This window comes from Gnatocerus cornutus, chromosome 5 (genome assembly GCF_029298725.1).
Source record: "Gnatocerus cornutus isolate USDA-ARS CGAHR chromosome 5, icGnaCorn1.1, whole genome shotgun sequence".
NCBI classification, from domain to species: Eukaryota; Metazoa; Arthropoda; class Insecta; order Coleoptera; family Tenebrionidae; genus Gnatocerus; species Gnatocerus cornutus.
Genome location: NC_142237.1, coordinates 3,951,113 through 3,967,184, shown reverse-complemented (window position 1 = coordinate 3,967,184; position 16,072 = coordinate 3,951,113). Strand labels below are relative to the sequence as shown.

The following is a 16,072-nucleotide window of genomic DNA, read 5'->3' as shown; positions in this document are numbered from 1 at the left end:
TCCGTTGAAGGATAAATACGTGTTAAAATTTCGCGTTTTTTGCTGTTAATGTGTGTTTTTTCATGTGAGGAGAGTTCTGTGGGGTTAGAAGTGGGTTTATATCTTGATTTTTTTGTGTTGTAAACGTCCGGAATGCAAAAGTATCGTGTGATTCATTAAATTTCCATTCTAGGTAGGCCGTGTATTTTGGACGTGCGTTGACTTCTTGTTCGATAACTAGCAAATCTCGCAAATATTAAGTCGAAACTACTGTAATGGTGTTAGTTACGACATGAATTTTTTTCTCAAAGCCAACTACGAATGGAAATTTAATGAATCACACAATACATCCTTCAATGGGCCGACATTTTGTTGTTTCACAGCGCCACCTATAGCTAGTTTGCAAGCCCAATTGGAAATAGCCAAATGCTGTGTTTTGGGCATAGTGTAAATGGGGGTTGCCTACTAATAAGGGGGTGCATACAAGATAAGTAAATAAAACTCTGTTGTTTTATGAAAAAAAAACATGTCTATAAATCATTAAATTCATTATTATTTTTTATCAACAATTGATAAACAGTTCAATATTTTGTTTAACTTAAATAAACCTAAAAAAATATTATACTAATTATGACACTGCCCGATAAATTTAAACTAATTTTATCTGCCCTTTTTGAAAGTTGATGTGATCTAAACAAAGTACAAAACATTTTTTTTACCTTTTACCTTCGTATCACGTACAACCATAATATGTCAATTTGAAAAATAGTTAAAAAATATAGAAAAGAGGTTGTTTTTGCAGGTTTTATTATATTGACGTATTAAAATTATTGTAATAAATATTTGAACTATATCAAGAAAAACGAAAATTTTAAAACAATTAAATAAAAGAAATTATTATGCAGATCATAAATCATAAATTATCCGACCGGCAACTTTGATGCAAACTTTTGCGCTCACAAAAATTCGTTCTTTTTACATTAGTTTTGAGTTAATTGGGTTTAAGCAGTGTAAAGTATTTTGTTTGGAAAACAAAAAAGTTTACTACTTATAAAGTCATAAGCTACTTGATTTAAAAATTGGTAGCATTAACAAATGAATCGCAACAGTTATGATGAGACACAGGTCTTCTTAAATTACGAAAAAAAATTATTTTTTTGTCTATTGTTTAATTTGTACATGCTGTAGACCAAAACTTTGCATAAAATTTGAACCGCTCTCAATAGAAAGAATAAAAGTGATATCAAATTGATCGAATTTATTATTACTGGTGTTTAAATAAATCAATTTTGGTTAATTTTTGTCTAAAACTTTTCCCAGACAATTTAAAATTAAATTGTCTATTGATGTGGTTGAGCCGTATCTTTAAAAACATGGAAATAAATTGTTTAATCAGTACATTGAATCAAATTTGGTTGTACACATTTCAAGAAAGACTATTTCCAACATGGCGCCCTTGTTAAAACATCCCCACCACCACCTTTTCATCCTCTAGTAATAATAGTCTCAACTCTCTGGGTTTTACAACATGTGACAATTTGATGACATTGACATTTTTAAAAAAAAACACCAACACCGCAATCTTCCCCTGCATTGCAACCGGCAACGTTGCCTAGGGAGATTTTTTGGTGAGAAAAAGTTGTCAAATTTTTGACATTTCTGAAAATTAGGCAGTGTTTACGTTAAAAACGTTTCTTTTACAGCCTGTCGGTTTGCAAATCAAAGGATTTAATAGTGAAAAAACTCGGCACAGCCTGAAAGGCCGTTTTGTGTAATCAAATTGTCAATTAGGCAGCTAACCTATTTGATTTTATCACCAAAAAGTCACCATCGGCGATGTTGCCGGTTGTAAAGTGTTGGGAGAGTGCGGTGTTGGTGGTTTTTTAATGAAAAAACGGACTTTATTACAACGTACATTTACTGAGTAACAACAAACTAGATAAATAATTCAATAGGTCACTCTGTAAGACCACCATATCCACAAAAAAGTTGAAGGTAGATTTGTCTTTTCTTTGCGAATATCTCAATGCTTTGACGTGATAAATATAATCTGAACGCGGATTAGCTCTAAAAGATTTATTAGAAATGCCGCTTAAATATCTTCTTTCGTACAAAAGCTCTAAACGAGAGTTATTTACGATCCCCAATACAGGTAAAATACACGTAAAATTAATTGACTCATGATTGTGGTAACAATTCTATCTGTTATCTAATCAAATCGGGCTACCGACATCTGACAAGTCATGGTGTTCTTGTAACAAAAGGTATTGCTACTTGTCTTATCACCATTCAACAATACTACTGGAATTGATTGCGGTGGATAGTGACTCTTATTCCTTCCCTGTAAAGTGGTTCTTCATAGCATCACCTATTTACTTAAAATGCAATTGTTGTCCTTTGCCTAATGATTCCTTGAAGGGTCTTCTAAAATGAACAAATCAACGCAGAGTTTCATTTTATGGCGTCAAAAATTTATGGTGATAAAAAGTACAGCAAGTACAAATAAATTATTCAAAATTCATTGCTAACAAGTCACACCATGTATACATTGTTTAGCAATTATATTTATTATTTTGAACAAACATTAGATATCCCAAATACAAAATTTCATTTTTATATTATCACAGACACAAAAGTTATAAATTATTGATCCTATGTAAATTTATTTTTTCTCCAAACGTCACAAAAAGTCACTATTTTTTAGTCGTTTTTAGACAGTGAAGTAAGCAATTTTGTTATAAGTAATGAAAAGCGCTCGTTGACAAGGCAGAAAAAGTACTTTTTGTGAACGTTACTATTTGAGACTTACATTTTGGGGCATTTGCACGATCTTAACTTTGAAACTCTTTGAAACCAATATTTTTCAATTTAACGTTTGGAGAAAAAGCAGTATGTATTTGTTATTTGGCCGCTACGCTTCACCTCGCTACTGCAATTTAATTGCTCGACAAAAAGTACCACTTTTTTGCCATGGATGGCTATGCATGTAGTTGTCATTGATGACATTTAATGTGAAAAATATTGGTTTCAAAAAGTTTCAAAGTTAACATCGTGCAAGTGTCATACAAAATGTATAGTCGCGGTCAAAATATTTTGGACGTCGTTTTTTTGACATTTTGAAAATTTGAGTGTGGTGTATGCATTACTGTCAATTTGACATGTGAAACTTTAGCAATTTTGTCAAAAGTGACAGTAATAACGAAGTAAATAAAGGGTGCTTTACACTTTATGGCAATCAAATTATTTTGACGTCCAAAATAATTTGACCGCGACTGTAAGTCTCAAATAGTAGCCGTCACAAAAAGTATTTTTTCTGCCTAGGCAGCAAAAGTGTTTCCATGTCAGCGAGTGCTTTTCATTACTTATAACAAAATAGCGCATTTCAAATTGCTTAACCTTCTTGGCCAGTGCTTTATTGAATCACAATCGGCTTGGACAAAAAATACTGTTGTGGAAACTTTTTGAAAGAGAAAGTTCAAACTTTAAACTGCATTTCTGTATTATCGGATCGACCTAGAAAATGTTGAACTCGAAGATTTGTAGATTTATCTTAGCCTTTCATGTTCAAGAAGTTGTAAACAATCTGAATTCTTTCTTATGCAGATGTAATGGGTCTACGCATAATCAAGCAAGCATTGAAATGGTAAAGTCATGTTTGTTTCTAATTGATCGCCTATTTGATTTATACAAGGTGTTTATAAATGTTTCTAGCATCAAGGGTGGCTGTTAAATCTGGGAACATCGAGTAAAAAAATCGATGCTCAACTAAATTTCAACAAGAGCACAATTACATCGGAGAAAACATCGATTTTGAAAAGTAGTAAATAAAAAACTAAATAAAAAATATAGCACAGTTTATTGTGAAAAACAAAAATTAATAAAATTCTTAATAAAGCAACAAAATAATAGGCAAAAATAAATAAAATTTTAAAATATAACTCTCTTAAATTAAATTCCAGTCTTCTTTATAAATATCACCAAAATCAAGAGTGTAAAATAAAATACATACATCGAAACCGCAATTATCGATTTTTAATGATACATCGAAAATAAAAATACATATATGTATTAAAAATCGATGTTTTTTTGGTAAAATCGATATTAATAAAAAATCGATGTAAAAGTCCCAAATTCCTGGGGTGCACTATTTTGCCGCTTTGTTTTCATAGTGAATATAACTATCTTGAAAATTATTTATAATGTAACTTACATTCATGACGTTTCAGTTACAGTTTTTAATTTTCAGGTTTTAAACCACAACTAAAACAATTTATTTCTCAAAATTAACTTTGCTCTATGTTTGAGGTTAACTGCAAATGTCAGTTGAAAAATCGTAACCCGCATTTGTAATGAGCGGCAAATTTTTTTGACATTTCATAGCCACCCTTGATGCTAGAAACATTTATAAACACCTTGTACTTGCATTGACAAATGGAATTAAAATGTCAAAATTTCATATTTTTACTGTTTATTGGGTTTGTGCAAAGGCTTTGCTTTTGGAAAAGATTGGTCTTCTTCAACTTTTATAGTATGTTATATTCAATCTCCATTTTCAGCAGCCCATGCATTTTGAACGTATGTCACCTTCTTGCTCGAAAACTGTCAAACCTCTCAAATATTTAGTTTTAATTCGTTGCGCTGGTTTAGTTACGACATGAATTTTTTTTCTTTAAACTGCGAATGGAAATTTAAAGGATCACACGATACTAAGCTCTTTATATTTCATGCGCACTCATTATTACTCATTAATTAGATGCTCTATGACATCTAATTACTCTAAAATCCCAGCCCGTCATTGACAGTGCTACAAGTTGATTAAAATTAACAAGTTCTGTTGAAAATAATTGGTTACCTTGTACTTTCAGTGAAGGCCAGGCTATTTGGATGGACGAAAACATCAGATTTGGAAAAACCGACCGCTGCCAAACATTCAACAATCCACCTCTCTGTCCCAGTGGAGATTTCGAAATCCGAGTACTAGAAGTGTACGGTTTCGCGACCGATCAGCTGAGCTAAAACGAAGATATTCGATCATCGAACAAAAAGAAATAGAGCAGTATTTGATTTTAAAAAAATCTTTGTATTAAGATAAAAACGAACATGTCAGATTTTGTTACTTTTATTAATATTGTATTTTTGTTAAGACGATGTACCTGGTTGGAGAACTATCACGTGCATTCCATCGAGAACAAAGGAAGGATAAAGTAAATGGCGCCGATCCGATAATGTTCAAGTATGAATGACAAAATTCTAGTTTCTAGTCGTTGAATTGTTAAGTGTTAGCAGTTTTAGTTGAAGAGTAGATTTTACAATATAACTTGGTACAATAGAACTTTATTTACTGTATTCTAAGTATAACTGTATATATGTTCTTTATGTATATAATGTAAAGGTAGCAAAGTACCAAAGGTAACAATCTCCATCATTCTGTTTTGTTTTATTGATAACTTTTAATATTTATTAACTAAGTAAATTTCAGGTACTACACAGATACACGATATTTTACCTCTTAAGTTTTTGTATTATTATTTTTTTTTGAGAAGTTTTTAACAGTTGACCAAGTCAACACTGATATTATTTTTTGACATTTCCATCGATCGCATGGTGCTCTTTAAATCAAAGTGACGCCTTCTTGATCTGTCACTCCATTACCGCGTAATGCCGTGCCATTTGATCAAGAAGGCGTTCCCAGCCTTTGACAAAATTGTTGAATTTGTTGTTTTTCGTTGAAATAATTTATTGAATGTGCTCACGCCCAGATCATATCATTAGTAGGATTCGGTAAAATTTAAAGAATGTTGATGATTGGATTAGAGTTTTTAGATTTTAGAAATTTTGTACCGCTACATTGGTCACATCACTTCGCGCTTTTTATTTCGCAAATTTCATTGGTCAAGAATGACGTCAAAGTCGAGTCTGGTCCAATGAAAGAGTTGAACGCAACTTTAGTCAATTTCTACGCAACGATGTTTAATTTAATGAATGGTGTGTTGATAAAATTGTTTATCTACATTGTTGTATTTTAGTAAAAGTTCCTTTCGTGTCGTAAAAAGTGTTCCAATGTAAACGCATGTCCGATTTATCTTCAGTGTTTCACTGTGTATCGAAGCTTTTTAATGTGTGTTGATTTTAAGAGTATTTTTGTTTAGCCGCTGAGAAAAATGTCCGGTTTTGTTGTTAATAGTGCCGCATAAGCAATAACTGATGTGATACTATTTATATCGAGGTTTTTATGTATTATGGTTCTGTGTTGACACAGCCAATTCATGCTTTTCGGCCAATCTAATTTGTCGCCTACCTTAATACGTAAACATCTTGGTCAATTGTGTTAACAATTTATGTATATACAATTAATTTTTAAATATTTAATTTCTCCTGACTGTTTTACTTGTAGTTACCAGTCTTATTCTCTGTACTGATGTATCTATTATTGTATTATTCGTAATGAGTTGTTAGCCTCAAAATATACTGATATTACTTCAAATTGTTTTCTCTTAAAAATTTAAATGCGAGTAAATAAGAGTAGGAAGGGAGGAAAAGAATTTAGAACGCAGGAGAGATTTGGCGGAAATTTAATAAAACAATGGTCAAAGTGGGATAGAGAACAATGGATGTAAAAATAAAACCCAGAAACCCTGGGTAACCTCGTGAACTATACCAAAGACTTCTTTGATTTAATAATTAAGTGGTAATCAGAAATATCACCAACATATTTTATGTATAAGTGATTTCTAACTATTATGTTCTTTCAAAAGAAGCCATTTTGAATAATTAATACGAAAAGTGGAGAAAAATAAAACAAGATTAGATGTTTAAATCCCTCTTTCTTATTTTCTCTAGATTTTTCAATTTTGTTAGAGTAATTTCATTAAATTTTTTAGATTATCTTTAGAAATTTTTTTCGATTCTTTCTTAGAGCACAAAATGGTAAGATGTGATAAAATATGCAAATGTTAACCAAAATTTCAAATGAAAATTTTCTTTTGTTGTATTAATTTAGACATAAGAGCATTTAGCAGTGATAATTTAGCAATATTATGGACACAAAATTACAACGCAACAATTAGGAAGAACCTTGACAGAACAGAATGTTAAGCGTAGTCATTGTCAGATCTAATTCAATGGAAAATTCCTAAAAACTATTCAGTCTAAAAGAACCCGTAACAGAATGAAAATATGAAGTTTTATTTATGAAATTTGTTAATGGATGTTATAAACTTTATTGCAACAAAGACAAAAGGCACATTTTTTTTGACAAATTATTCATGTCTTGCAGTTTTTTTCTAGGGCATTCTGTATGTCTTTTCTAGATTCCATTTACATTGTCTTTGAATGAAATTTTTTGATATTTTAGAGATTATTTTTTAGTTTTTTGGTATATTTAAATCCCATTTTCAAAATTATTCAAATTGTTTTAAATCTATTTTTCTATATTAGATCTTTTATAGTATATTAAGTATTAAGAACGGTAAGGACACTTTACCGATCGAAGACAATTGTTTGGAGGAGGAGCGCAGCGACGACTCCAATTACTGTCTGAGATCGGTATAGTCCTTAACGTTCGTGATACTTATAACATTTTTTGCACGATGGACAAATTTCGATTATTTTTATAAAACTAAAAATGTTACAAATAATTGACATTAATTGTTCTTCAATAATTCCTGAAAAATCAAAATTTCGGTCTGAGAATGAATATAAATCCTTCTTTTTTAATGAGTAAATTTTGTTTTCTTCAGTTTCTAAATTTTCCTTAAGTTATTCTTTGATTTACTATTTTTTTTAATACTTAGATTCAGAGAACAACTTAGAAACTCTAGATTCTTCTTAGATTCATTCGAAATTTTGTCTTAGATCTGTCTGAATTTGCTACATTCTGTTTAGAATTTTTCTATAGGATAATTATCTGTATCTAGGCTTGTTTTTATCTAAATTTTCTTTAGAGTCTCTACACCTTTCTAGGATTTCCTTAGATTCAGGTTTTGAAGCTCATCTACCTTTTTATTGTATTTTCAAATTTTTCTTTTTAGTTTAAAGTCTATGGTTCTTTTTAGATCAACGTAAAATTCTGTAATTTTTGTATATTTTCTGGATCCCATTTTCTAGATTTTCCTAGATTGTGCATAAATTCTCTTTGAATTCTTGTTAAATTCAGACCAAAAACAGTCTGATGAATGAGAAGAATTAAAAGAAGCAAACTTTTAAGATTTTGGACATAAATTGGAGAAAAACTTTGAAAAATATGAAGAATCTGATGGATATCCAGAGTTGGAATTTTATTAAATTAACCAGAAATGGAGAAACTGAAAGAAAATCTCAAATAATTTTTATTTTATCACATAAGAATTGGCGAACCAAAATGAGCCATGAATTTTTTAGTACATATGTACAATGTTGTCCATCTCTCTTATGCAATTTTGAACCACTTTCAACTTTAAATTTTGATTTTCCATTAAGTATAATTTTATGCGAACTAAAAAATAAACAAAATTATTTATTTAGCAAAAATGAACAAAATAATATTGCATTATCAATAAATGACGATCGAATTTAAAAATTTTAATATTTAAAAAAAACGAAATAAGAATTTTAAGTTGAAATTTGGTAAATAATGTATTCTGAGCAACTCTTCCTAAAAATCGAAGATGTCCAACACCAAGGAAAAGTTCACTTTATTCAAAAAGTCGTGGACAATCTATCATTCTAAATTCTTTCTTCTAAAATTAAGGAAGATAAAAGCTTATTCATTTAAAATACAAAGCACTGTATTTTTTTGTCTAATCTGCAGATATTTCAATTTTATTTTAATTTTCATCGCCAAGCGACAAACGCCTGTAACTTTTTTTTGCGATTTTTAAAATATCAAATTGACCACTAATTAAGTGAAAAGTGTCCTAAAATAAACAATTAGTACTCAATGTCAGCATAATATAATATATATTAAAAGATTTCAACCCAACCATAGTAAAAACACAGTCAAAAATAATTAAATACTCATCTAAACAACGCTTCCAATGGTATAAATCCGGTTTGTTCATCCTCCAAAGTGGGAGGTTGCATACTTACTATGCTTTTTCCTACACATCTAGTGATCGCGGGTTGCCTCGCCTCCGATCAGCTGATCACTGATGAATGATGTGTTTTTGTTTACACAGTTTCTGCTGCATTTGATTAACAAATTCTTTCACTGAAACCGTTTGTTTTTAGACCAGAATGTCAGATGAGAATATCGACAACTTCTTAGTCAGTGGTTTTTCAGACGACGAGGATGGAATAGATTTAGACAGGAATCCCACAGGTAAAACAAACTTCCCTTTAAACATTCTTAACCTCACATTTCATTCCGGCAGAAATACACGCCAAATCGATCTTATCAGCAGCCGAAAACGGAAATTTGGATCAGGTCAAATCTCTTTTAGAAGAGGACTCGACTCTTGTTAATGTTACTGACCAGGAAGGATACACACCTCTTCATCGAGCTTGTTATGGAAATCATGTTGAAATTGTTAAGCACTTACTGCATAATGGGGCGAACATTGCTGCTAAAACTGAGTTGATGTGGCAGCCTTTACATTCGTGTTGCCAATGGGGAAATGTGAAGTGTGCTCAGGTTTTAATTGCTGAAGGGGCTGATGTTAATGCATTAACAGAAGGAGGTGGGTAAAAAAACATCAAGTAGTCCATTGAAAAATGTCAGTCTGAGAATTGTCATTGTTTAATTGGAGATAATTGTTAATTTTCTTTAAAACTATTGCTGTTTGATTAAATTTGAAAATCTTCAAACTCTGATTCAAGATTTCGTAGTATTGCTAGCAAAATCAAGCTGACATGATGTCAAACAATTCAATCTTTTTTCAAAGCATTCTAGATTTTCAAATCTCCTATTCTATAAAGTATACAGGGTGTTTCACAAATAGACAACAATCCGTGAACTGGTAAGTCTTTAGCCTTTCTGTAGTTTTTTTGTCCTAAAGCATTTCATTTAAAAATTAAAGCTTCCTCAATATGACCACTGAGATGCGTTAGAAAAAGCTAGAAAATACATGTATCAAGTTACTTTACTAAACAAATGCTAGTTTTTATCAAATTTGAAGTAAAATTTGTGAAATTTGAAGGATTAGATCAGTGTCGCCGATAGGTAATTTATTATTTTTATAATAAAGCCACTGATTTGGCTTAGACACTATTTGGTGACAAAAATTCCACGAACTCCACTGGTTTCACTCACATTTGACGTTTTAGAAAAACTGCTAATTCAAAGTAACTTGATTCATAATTTTTTAACCGGGGCGCTCATTGGTCCATTTTAGGGTCTTCTAGTTCTAAGGTTAAAAATTACTCTCTTTATAAAGTCCCCAAACTTAGTAGATCATACAAGATGTTTATAAATGTTTCTAGCATCTAGGGTGGTTCTGACATGTCAAAGAAATTTGCCGCTCATTATAAATGTGAGTTTAGATTTTTTAACTGACATTTGTAGTTAACCTCAATCATATAGTAAAGTAAGTTTGGAAAAAAAACTGTTCTAGTTGTGGTTTAAAACCTGAAAATTATGAACTTAAAACAAAAACGTAACTTAAAAGTCGTTGACGAAAATCACATTATCAATGATTTTCTAGATTCACTATGAAAACAAAGCGGCAAAATAGTGCATTACAGAAATTCCAGAGCCACCCTTGATGCTAGAAACGTTTATAAACACCTTGTAGATTGCTGTCTATTTACGAGCCACCTGTAGAGTAGTGAAATAAAAACTCATTTTCCTACGACCCCATATGAAAGTGGCATTTTCCACACCATCCATTTACGAAAGTAAAAGTTACTAGTGTCATATGAATGTACAGACGCGGACACAAAATCTTTGACGTCATTTTTCTGACATTTCAAAAATTTGAGTGTAGTCTGTGCATTACTGTCATTTTTATTACTGACGTTTAAAACATCAAAGTATTGGCAAGTTGTCAATTCAGAATTGTCATAACTGAAGTATTTAAAGCCGATAAAATTAGAATATTCGATTTAGTACAGAGTGGTATGATTTACACTAAATCTGGGAACATCGAGTAAAAAAAATCGATGTTGAACTCAATTTCAACAAGAGCAGAATTACATCGATCTCCAATACATCGGAGAAAACATCGATTTTGAAAAATAGTAAATAAAAAAACTCAATATAGCATAGTTTAATGTAAAAAACAAAAATAAATAAAATTCTTAATAAAGCAACAAAATAATAAACAATTACGAGAAAAACAAAAATAAATAAAAACCTAGTAATAAATAAAATAATAAGTAAATAAAATATAAAAAAATAATAAATTTGACATTTATAAGAATAAACAAAATTCAAAAAAAAACTTCCTTAAATTAAATTCCAGTCTTCTTTATTTAGACCGCAGCACAAGTAAATCCAATGCTTTGGTTCTATACGTTGACAACCAACCAAACGAAATATCACCAAAATCAAGAGTGTAAAAGAAAATACATACATCGAAACCGAAATCATCGATTTTTAAAGATACATTGAAACTAAAAATATATGTATTAAAAATCGATGTTTTTTTGGCGAAATCGATATTAATAAAAAATTGATGTAAAAGTCCCAGATTTAATCTACAGTCAGGTCCTTACAATATTGGAAACACCGAAAATTCTCACCATTTTGAAATAAAAAAATTAAAACTGTCAAAATTGACAATGCAAAAAAGTAAGGTTACAAATTCTAAGTTCGGTTTTACACCACGTGACAATTAAATGACATTGACGTCTAAGATTTTTTGTCCCCGGCTGTATATATCCGCACAGACCTGTCAAAATTGACAGTTATTTCGAAATACAAATGTAACTCTTGAATTTGTATCTTAAATATCTAGACTATTCACTGTCAAGCAACATGCATAATGGTAAAAATGAATTGGCAAGGTCGTTTCTGACAAGTCTGTGCGGATATACAGGTGAACCCGAATAAAGTGCAAAGATTTTAACCACAATATCAGAGACCGTTGTAGATAATAATTATGCAAACCCCCCTGGATTACCCGTTATTCGACGCTCATGGAACAAAATTGAAACTCTGTTTCCCAAAGACTGCAAAAACCGTTCGAACAAAAAAAAAACGAAAAATCGTTTACGTTCGCTCTTATCTACCAGACTTTTTTAACTTTCACTTAATTACTGGATTTAAAACCAACATTTTCAAAAGTGTCTGTTGCGAAAAATTAATTTGTTTGAAATAAATTGGGCCCTCAAAAGGACCAATTTTTATATCGACTGGTGGTAAGGTAACTTTCCCCGACTCGCTTTGTGGATCAAACTCAAAATTTTAATTAGAAACGAAATAATAAAGTTACCTGAAGTTATTACGAATAATGACCAAATGTCCTTCATTGGACAATCCGCAATGTTATTATAACGCGTATAAATTCAATTTTACCAGTAAACAAAACACTTTTTATAACTCATAGGGTATTAATTTGACGATTGACATTTAATTAATTAATTTATTAATTATTAATTAATTAATTTGACGATTGTTGACATTTCATCGGCGGAAAAATGATCACATGTCACTTTAACATGATGTTAAGTATTTAATTGAAATTAAGGATTTAACTTCGCTTCTGTAAACTGGCCCTAAGGTTTTGAAGGAACCATTAACAAAGAATAAAAAAATCTAACTGAAAATAATCCAGATTTGAACACGTTCGCACTGTGAAACCCACATTTCCGTACTACAATTATTGCTAAACTGACTCGGGTAATAGTATATTATGAAACGCGTTTCATAATGAACATTTTGCCGCACGCACGTTTTTAAGACACGACGAGCGCAGCGAGGAGTGTCATAAAGTAGTAAGTGCGGCAAAATGCATTATGAACAAGTGTCATACGCTATTTTTTCTATTTCGCCTTATTTTAAGCGAAAAAACTTGATTTCGAAATCTAGGGAATTTTAGGGCAGTTGGCATTAGCAAAATGCTCGGGAAAAAAATTCGAAGTAGCCAAATCCAATTTCAGTCAGTTTGACAGGTGGGACGTTTTGAGGTTACCGGAGCGCAAGAGAGCGAAGAGAGCGAAGATGTTGATCATGATCATGATGGTTCTCTTGCATCCAAAGAGTTTTTCTACGATGAATTATTAAGCCAAGAACAACAAGAAATAATAGTGTATTGATCGATTTATCATGGTTTCTCAAAACCAAAATCTAAATTGTCAACGTTGACGGTTTGTCTGTTGCAAACCTAAGAAAAATATAAGTTCCTGGAAATTTTGGCACGGGATTGGTCCATTACGATACCGAAATACGCTCAAACGCGTATCGAAATATCTTCATTATGAACGCGAAATAGAAAAAAACATTTTTGCCACTTATTTATTAGCGTTTTTCTGTTGTCTGATATTGGCGTTAAAATCTGTGCACTTTATTCGGGTTTACCCTGTATTCATATCACACTAGTGACTTCTACTTTCGTAAATGGATGTACGACAACATCAACCATCTAACTACATATGTGGCATATATTTTATTATGAGGTCGTAGAAAAATTACATTTAGAATTGATAAGAAATGAACTATTGTCGAGACTTACGGTTTCTTCCTGATGATGGAAGCTCGTAGGAAAAATAGTGTACATAACTCGTTGGAAAATGTTTTTTTGCACTCGTGTAATATCTGCGCTCGGCTAGCGCCTCGTGCCTCTACATTCACACTCGAGCGAAATTGGTCACTTTCCGTACTTGTTATGTAAATATCTATTTCAGTCACTTCTGCAAAACATTTCTGTATTAAACTGACATCTCTCCATTTTCAAGTTATGAGAGTTAATCTGCTTGAAGATTAACATTGACATAAAGATTAAGATTTCATTGACATAAATAAAACACGATTGATTCATGCTAAGACGTGACTGGAAGTTTCAAAAGCGACAAAGAATTGTGTTTTATGTATCGCATATTATTTGACATGATCGTTTTTACAGGTCAAACCCCCCTCCACATTGCAGCCACTCACGGAGTTTGTTACGATATGGTGCAATTACTGCTAATGCATCCTTATATTAAACCTCAAATCAAAAATATTGGAAATGAGACCGCATTTGATCTTGCACGAAGGAGTTCTAAATATAGAAATGTGTTTGAAATGGTCGATCCATTGTTGGAAATTGATACTATTGAAGGACTTTAGGTGAAGATAAACTCTCATACTGTTTATGTTATCCACTGGGTGTCCCAACTATAGATTTCAATTAATGTTTCAAGAATGCTTCACATGAAAACGTAGTAGACTTGATAACCCATTTAGCCTGCAGTGGATTTACCGATTTACACAGGAAAACTTATAAAAGAAAAACGGACGGGTAAAGTTGTTTTTTTATAAATTGTTACCACTGTCAAATTTATTCTAATTACAAACTGTAGTGACAAGATAAAATTGATGACAAAATAAAATTTGACAAATGTCATAGTTTTCGTTTGATTAATTAAATCGCGACCTGAGAACTATAAGGTTCTAACTAACATTTGCATTAAATTGATCAATGTTCACGTTATCAGTGATATCTCCTTAATTTATTAATTTATTAAAAAAAATGACAGGATCCTAATATCATTTTAGATTGTTAAAGTATTAATTTCTTTTTTATACTTTTTTATACTTATTTTAACCTTATAATTCTCACGTCACGAAATGTTCATTGACTTTGAAAAAAGTTATTCCACCTCAACGCAGAATTTGAGACTTTGAAAATTCTAACAAATTATTTTTCGTCAAGTATCATGAAAAACCCCAAAGTTTAAAATCCATAGTTTATGTACAAGGTGTTTATAAATGTTTCTTGCATCAAGGGTGGCTATGGAATGTCGAAAAAATTTGCCGCTCATTACAAATGTGGGTTTCGATTTTTCAACTGACATTTGCAGTTAACCTCAAAGATGCAGCACAGCAAGTTTTGAAAAATAAACTGTTCTAGTTGTGGTTTAACACCTGAAAATCAAAAACTTGGACACAAAACCTTAACTGAAACTTCGTTGAAGTAAGTAACATTGTAAATAATTTTCAAGATAGTTATATTCAATATGAAAACAAAGCGGCGAAATAGTGCAAGGCAGAAATTCCAGAGCCACCCTGGATGCTAAAACATTTATAAACACCTTGTATAATGGAAATTTTTATGGATTACAGTGTAGATTTAACTGAAATTATTTTATACAAGGTGTTTATAAATGTTTCTAGCATCAAGGGTGGCTCTGGAATTGCCGTCGTACACTACTTTGCCGCTTTGTTTTAATAGTGAATATAACTATCTTGAAAAATATTTATAATCTTACGTCAACGACGTTTCAGTTACGGTTTTGTGTCCAAATTTTTGTTTTTCAGATTTCAAACCACAACTAGGACAGTTTTTTTCTCAAAACTTATTTTGCTCTGAGGTTAACTACAAATGTCAGTTGAACAATCTAAACCCACATTTATAATGAGCGGCAATTTTCTTTGACATTTCATTGATGCTAGAAACATTTATAAACACCTTGTATCAGTGATTTACGTATAATCATATTTAAATTTTTTCCAAAAAACGAAAAGACTTATTAAAACTGTTGACTAGTTGACTTATACATACATACCAGCAGTACAATTTTCCAACAAATCAATGGGGCCACATGGACTTGAAGGTAAACCTCATTTATTTTGAATACCGCATTTCAAGGTCATAATTTGTGAAAATTGTGGAGCTCTACGATAAATTTGAGAAGATTTATCCATTGAATTGAACATAAACGAGTACTGGAACACCCAAAGACCTGTTCGTGATTGTTTTCAATACATAAATCCTCTTAAATTTGTCGTAAAGCTCCACAACTGTCACAAATTGTGACCTTGAAATGCGGTATTCAAAATAAATGAGGAGTAGCGAAGGTCGTAGCTAAATACATATTACGGAATTGAAAATCGCATAAAAACGTATGCCAAACAAAAAAGTGTTTATTCAGATGATTCTCTAATAATAAATGGTCATTGCCAAGTCTTCGTGGAGAAAATTGTCTCTAAAGTCGCAGTTTAGTTGACGAGGTTCAATTTTGAAGTCGTTTTATG

The 16,072-nt window shown here is 31.4% G+C and overlaps 2 protein-coding genes across 5 annotated transcripts in view; both read left to right on the top strand.

The window, feature by feature from the left end:
- The window catches only part of sky (GTPase-activating protein skywalker), a 91,898-nt gene extending 85,435 nt beyond the window's left edge, over positions 1–6,463 (top strand). For all 4 annotated transcript variants that reach the window (XM_088035207.1, XM_088035206.1, XM_088035204.1 and 1 more), the window contains one exon: positions 4,845–6,463. In XM_088035207.1, the coding sequence (XP_087891333.1) occupies positions 4,845–4,995 (151 nt within the window). In that variant the 3' untranslated portion in view covers positions 4,996–6,463. The remainder of the gene's footprint in view (positions 1–4,844) is intronic.
- Positions 6,464–9,054: 2,591 nt separating this feature from the next.
- On the top strand, positions 9,055–14,441 carry LOC148173778 (ankyrin repeat domain-containing protein 49-like). Its single transcript, XM_088037387.1, has 3 exons — positions 9,055–9,277; positions 9,330–9,635; positions 13,959–14,441. Exons 1-3 carry the CDS (start codon positions 9,193–9,195, stop codon positions 14,162–14,164), a joined length of 597 nt encoding a protein of 198 aa, XP_087893513.1. The 5' UTR covers positions 9,055–9,192; the 3' UTR covers positions 14,165–14,441.
- Positions 14,442–16,072: the final 1,631 nt, after the last annotated feature.

Excerpts from the sequence above, each read along its gene's own strand:
- LOC148173778 (XM_088037387.1), top strand. The coding sequence starts at position 9,193 with ATGTCAGATGAGAATATCGACAACTTCTTAGTCAGTGGTTTTTCAGAC. Across the intron at positions 9,278-9,329 it reads TTTAGACAGGAATCCCACAG|AAATACACGCCAAATCGATC; the intron begins GTAAAACAAACT and ends TCATTCCGGCAG. Across the intron at positions 9,636-13,958 it reads TAATGCATTAACAGAAGGAG|GTCAAACCCCCCTCCACATT; the intron begins GTGGGTAAAAAA and ends TCGTTTTTACAG.